The sequence below is a fragment of the Cryptomeria japonica genome, chromosome 11 (genome assembly GCF_030272615.1).
Source record: "Cryptomeria japonica chromosome 11, Sugi_1.0, whole genome shotgun sequence".
NCBI classification, from domain to species: domain Eukaryota; kingdom Viridiplantae; phylum Streptophyta; class Pinopsida; order Cupressales; family Cupressaceae; genus Cryptomeria; species Cryptomeria japonica.
In genome coordinates this window covers 235,312,615-235,317,855 of record NC_081415.1, presented here as the reverse complement: position 1 = coordinate 235,317,855, position 5,241 = coordinate 235,312,615, and the positions used below count along the sequence as shown (strand labels likewise).

General features: G+C 35.0%; 1 protein-coding gene across 1 annotated transcript; it reads right to left on the bottom strand.

The window, feature by feature from the left end:
• Positions 1-3,809: 3,809 nt before the first annotated feature.
• LOC131063974 (protein EXORDIUM-like 2) lies at positions 3,810-4,940 on the bottom strand. Its single transcript, XM_057997980.2, has one exon. The coding sequence runs from the start codon at positions 4,841-4,843 to the stop codon at positions 3,896-3,898; it is 948 nt and encodes a 315-aa protein (XP_057853963.1). The 5' UTR covers positions 4,844-4,940; the 3' UTR covers positions 3,810-3,895.
• Between the last annotated feature and the right edge of the window lie 301 nt (positions 4,941-5,241).

Sequence of the window (5,241 nt, the reverse complement as noted above, 5' to 3'; positions counted from 1 at the left end):
ATATAATAATATAATATTGATATAAGTAGGATTGCTCGTAAGATATGCCAATGTAAGATCAATAAAGAAGTGGGAAATAAGATGATCCTCCTTAGTGTAAGAATATATAAGGATTGATGATAAGTGCTTAAAATAAGATATTGAAATGTAAGATCATTACGCTCTATAAACCAAGATATGATCATAAGATCATGCAAGATAATAGCAATACAAGATCATCATGTGAGGCACAATCATATGATACTAAGATGCAAAAATGCGTGATCAAATAGTGATAATCTATTATATTCTCTAAAATAATAGGCATGACAATAAAGGATTGTAAATAGAATGCTCTTGTTGAAAAAAAAAAAAATAATGATGATAAGTCATTGATGAAAAATAATAAATAACATGTTTTTAGTAACTAGACATAAGAGTAAGAGATCATATAGACGTAATTATCAATGTACCTATATATAATTATATATAAATGGAACGATATACAAAAATGATCTAAAGTGATAAATTGCCCAATGTATGAACATAAGATAATACTTTAAGAAGATAGATTAACCAATATACAAACATAAGATAATGCTTTAATAAGATAAAAAAAATACTATATGAATATATGTGAAGCAAATAGTCTTGAAGATCATAAGATAGAACAAAGATTAAAGTATAAGACATAAATCATTATGGGAAATTAGTAGTTATTAATAAAGATTAGATAATGTAAAAATAGGAGATAAAACATATGAAGTAAAAGTAGGAATCATGAAAGGAAAACAAAAACACTATATGAGCATATGTGAAGCAAATAGTCTTGAAGATCATAAGATAGAACAAAGATTAAAGTATAAGACATAAATCATTATGGGAAATTAGTAGTTATTAATAAAGATTAGATAATGTAAAAATAGGAGATAAAACATATGAAGTAAAAGTAGGAATCATGAAAGGAAGTCAAGTGAGAAAATATTAAACATGCCCTACAAGTGGGGTAATAGAATATGAAGTAAACATAAAAGATTAAATTAAACATATATGTTCCCAAAGTGGGAGATAAGACATAAAGGAGATAAATAGCTACCAAAAGATAAAGTAGATGTGAAAAGTGAACAATATGAAAGATAAATTATGAATGAACATTCACTTTGTTGGTGCATAATTATTTTCTTGTATTTAGCTAACAATTGTATTGCATATTTGCACCTAGGATAGGATAAGATTACTTGGGTAGATATCTACCTAGGTAGGCATCACATGTTCAACTCATACTCCCTACTTTGGTAGAGATGTGGATATATGTTACTCGTCTTCCAAATTTCTTTGTATGGATGTTTGTGTACGTGATATTTTTTTCTTTAATTTCTATTTTTTTAATAAATTTTATTTAAAATTTCTAAAATTGTGTAAGAGTTCTCTTTAAAGAGGATTTTATATATTAGAACTTTCCTAAAACATGTCTCAAAATGATTAAAACACTTTAACCAAGGTCAAAAACTAGGAATGTGAGATACATGATATGGATGATGACAAGGATGGTTGAGAATAAAGAGAATTTGAATGGATTATGGTATACTCCTAAGTGTAGGGTACTTTTAAAAAATAGATTATACATGATGCAAGAATTTGGTCTTCATCATGGTACTTGTCCAAGGTGTCATAAGAATGGTTTTCACCCATGAATAAAAAAATTATGTTTACTTTTCTCTCTTTTTTAATTTTTATGCAAGACCAAATCCTTTAGGTGTGGATATGTTAAATGATATGCAAGATATTTATAAGTTTTTAAAAATCCTAGCCAAAAAATATAGGACACCAACTATGGACCTATTACGCAATGTCATGGCATAATAGGACTTATTATGTCGTCATGGCATAATACATGATATAATAGGTCCTATTATGCCATGACATGACATAATAGGTCCATAATTAGTCCTATCATACTAAGTAAACATGTCAAATTAGTACTTCAGTGTTGGAGATGAATTAGATGATGAAGTTGGCAATTCAAGAAAATCGTGTCGTGTCATGGCTTAATAGGTCCTATCATGGACCTATTATACCATGATGGCATAATATGTGGACTATTATGCAATGTCATGGCATAATAGGTCCTATTATGCCATGACATGATATAATAGGACCAACTATGGACCTATTATGCAATGCCATGGCATATTAGGCCATATTATGCCATGACATGGCATAACGAGTCCTATTATGCCATGACATTGCATAATGTGTCCATAATTGGTCCTTTTATACCATGACATGACATAATAGGACCATACTAGGACCTTAATGCCATGACATGGCATAAACCTAAGCCTAAACTTTGATATCTAAAATTTGAAGAGTGTATTGCCTAATGAGGATTAAGAAAAATTTTGGTACATATGTTCAATTTAAGGAATTGGAATGGTGGCCTGCTAGAAGTGGTTAAATTTTTTCGTTTATTGGTTGAAAGGCTCAATACCTAAAAAATAATTCCTAGAAACATTTAACGGTCCTATTGTGCTATTTCATTTTATTTGGTTTGGTTTTGATTTCCATTTAGTTTTGGTTTTGTTTTGATTTTTGGTTTTGGTTTTGATTTTGTTTTGATTTGGTGTTCGTTTTCGTTTTGATTTTGTTTCGATTTGGTTTTGGTTTTGGTTTTGGTTTTGATTTCCATTTAGTATCGGTTTTGTTTCGATTTGGTTTTTGTTTTGATGTTTCTAAGATATCTTGTATCTTGTAAATTTGATATTTTGTTTTGTTAACTATCTAGGTTTGGTTTTGATTTGTAAATTTGTTGATTAGGGTTTAGGGTTAACCGTTGAAGAATATTTCAAATCAAAATCAAGAATTTACAAATGTAAAAACAAATTTATTTATAGGCTACTTTAAAAAAAACTAAAAAAATATCAAAAAAAGCTAAATAATACACAAAATAATAAGAAAAATATATAAAAAAATTACAAAATGTGAAAATAGATGATTGAATGTGTACATGGGATAAATTCAAAATTTGATGAACTTATTACTTTTGTGCTTACGCAAATAATGACCTTTATAACTTTGCTTGCGAATTCTTCTAAATAAGAAGATTAATGACCTTTTATAACTTCCCAATTACTGGATATTGTAGTACTCAAAACCTATTGTAACTTTAACAAGGAAGCTCTTCTAAATAAAGGTTTAGGTAATGTCACAGGCAAAGACTGCGGAATCTGGTTTGAAATCTGCCAATTGCACTTGCTTGAAAGTTTCTCAAGCCCTTTTCAACGAATCCACTTTGTGAATCGCCTACAATGAGGGCATTCCATGAGAACACATTCTGTCAAATAGTTCATGTCCTTTTCTGTGCTTCCACATTTTGCGTACATGTCTATCAGTCCATTTTCGACTGCAACATCTGATTAAATTCCCTTATCCTTCATGCTTTTGTGGATACTTACACTGTTCAATACCCCCGTTTTGAAACAGGCTGGGAGGACGGTGGCAAACGTACACTGTGATCGGGTTATGTACATGTTTTTCTGACTGCTGACCGTGAAGGTGACTGTTTAGAGTCACCGAAACTGTTGACCGCTGATGGTGATTGTTTAGAGGAACGGAGTCAACGTTTAGAGTGTACTACCCACGCTAGCTTCGTTCGTTTTACCAGCAAATGCCTTAATTAACTCCCCTTTAATATCCTTAAAAGATTATCATATGTAAACGGCTTCACTGGAATAAAAAATAATGAGCACCTAAATAATCCGTATCCTTTAATGCTTCAAAATAGAACCTTAGTTTATACACTTATGAGCCATGTAACTATAGCTACGCCGTTTGTGAAAAATAATAAAGAATAATTTTATTAAACTTGTATTTACTCAAGAACATTTACAGAAAACCTTCGGCACTGCAATGTTTTTCAAACTAGTGTGTTGCATGACTTAGTAGAAGGATCCCACATGGCGGGCAGTAAAAACTGACGCCCATTAACTCCATGCGCATTGTAGCTCGCCCCCGTTGTTCTGTCCACCAAGACCTCTCCTGGGAAACCCGGATAAGCCCCTTTTCCATACATTCCAGCACAAGCCGACACGGCCTCCAGCGGGGCAGCGGCATCACCTTGAAAATATCCCGTATTAAATGGGTTTGTCACCGCTCCCGCTAAAACAGTAGCAATATTGATGATCATTCCATCGATGCCCACGTCAGCATTAGGGGGCAACAAAGGAGGGGTCTGAGGGCCGTAGAGTGGCTGATGAAATGGCCACGCGCACTGACCGGGGCACTGACTCACTGCGTTACCCACCCACGCATACGGCAGACGGGATCGTAATGTGTGGTCATGGTATCCACAAGAGCTAACGCAGAACCTCTCCACCGCCACGTCATCAGACGTCAGTACCAAATAAATCCCGTTCGTATGGCTCGCCGGCGGCGGCAGAGCTCTGGATTTGACGGCGCTCTCAACCAGTGCGGCAATGTCCGTCCTTTTCAACAACTTGCCAAGAGAATACGAATCGTCCATCTTCTGCTTCCCCAGCCTTGCAATGCTCAGAGCGGCCACATTGGAAGCGCCGCTCTTGTATTTTTCGGTAGTCTTCCACCAGGTGGAAACAGAAGGCTGCTTGTCTTTCCCCTGCAATTTTGCAGCGAGGGACTGCAAATAGTCCGCCACAATTGACCGCTGAATAGGGCTAAAATTCCCATACCAGATCACATGAACATCAATAATCTTTGTGGAGAGCAAGGGGCCTTTATGATAAGTTAGAACCAGTGGTTGCTCCTCCACCAAAGCCGCATTAGCAACAGCTGCGCACAGTTCTAGAGCAAATACAAGCACTAATACTCGAACACTAAGATACCCCATTTCAGACACTTTAAAACCACAATGGGTATATCAGGTGTAATCTAGATATAGCCTGTAGGTTGAACTCCAAACTAAGCAATGGTGATGTGCTGAGCATTGTTAAGGATTTGATCTTATATAGGGGCTTTGACGGTAAACCCTTGTTCTATTTAGTTTGGAAGCTTCCACATTGCTTCTAGAACACGCTCCGCGTGGAATTGTATTATTGGACCTTAGACGCTTCTTCGAGAAGTCTCCAACAAACACGCTACACGTATTTAAAATTGTTCGCCCACTTGTCGGCATCCCGCCGCCTCCCTACTCAAGCTTTAAGAAAAGCTAACGGTGTATTGGGAAAAAGCTAAGAATTGTTTTCAAGTCTCTCGCTTGCATTTAACATTAATTACCTGCACTCTCTT

Excerpts from the sequence above, each read along its gene's own strand:
- LOC131063974 (XM_057997980.2), bottom strand. The coding sequence starts at position 4,843 with ATGGGGTATCTTAGTGTTCGAGTATTAGTGCTTGTATTTGCTCTAGAA.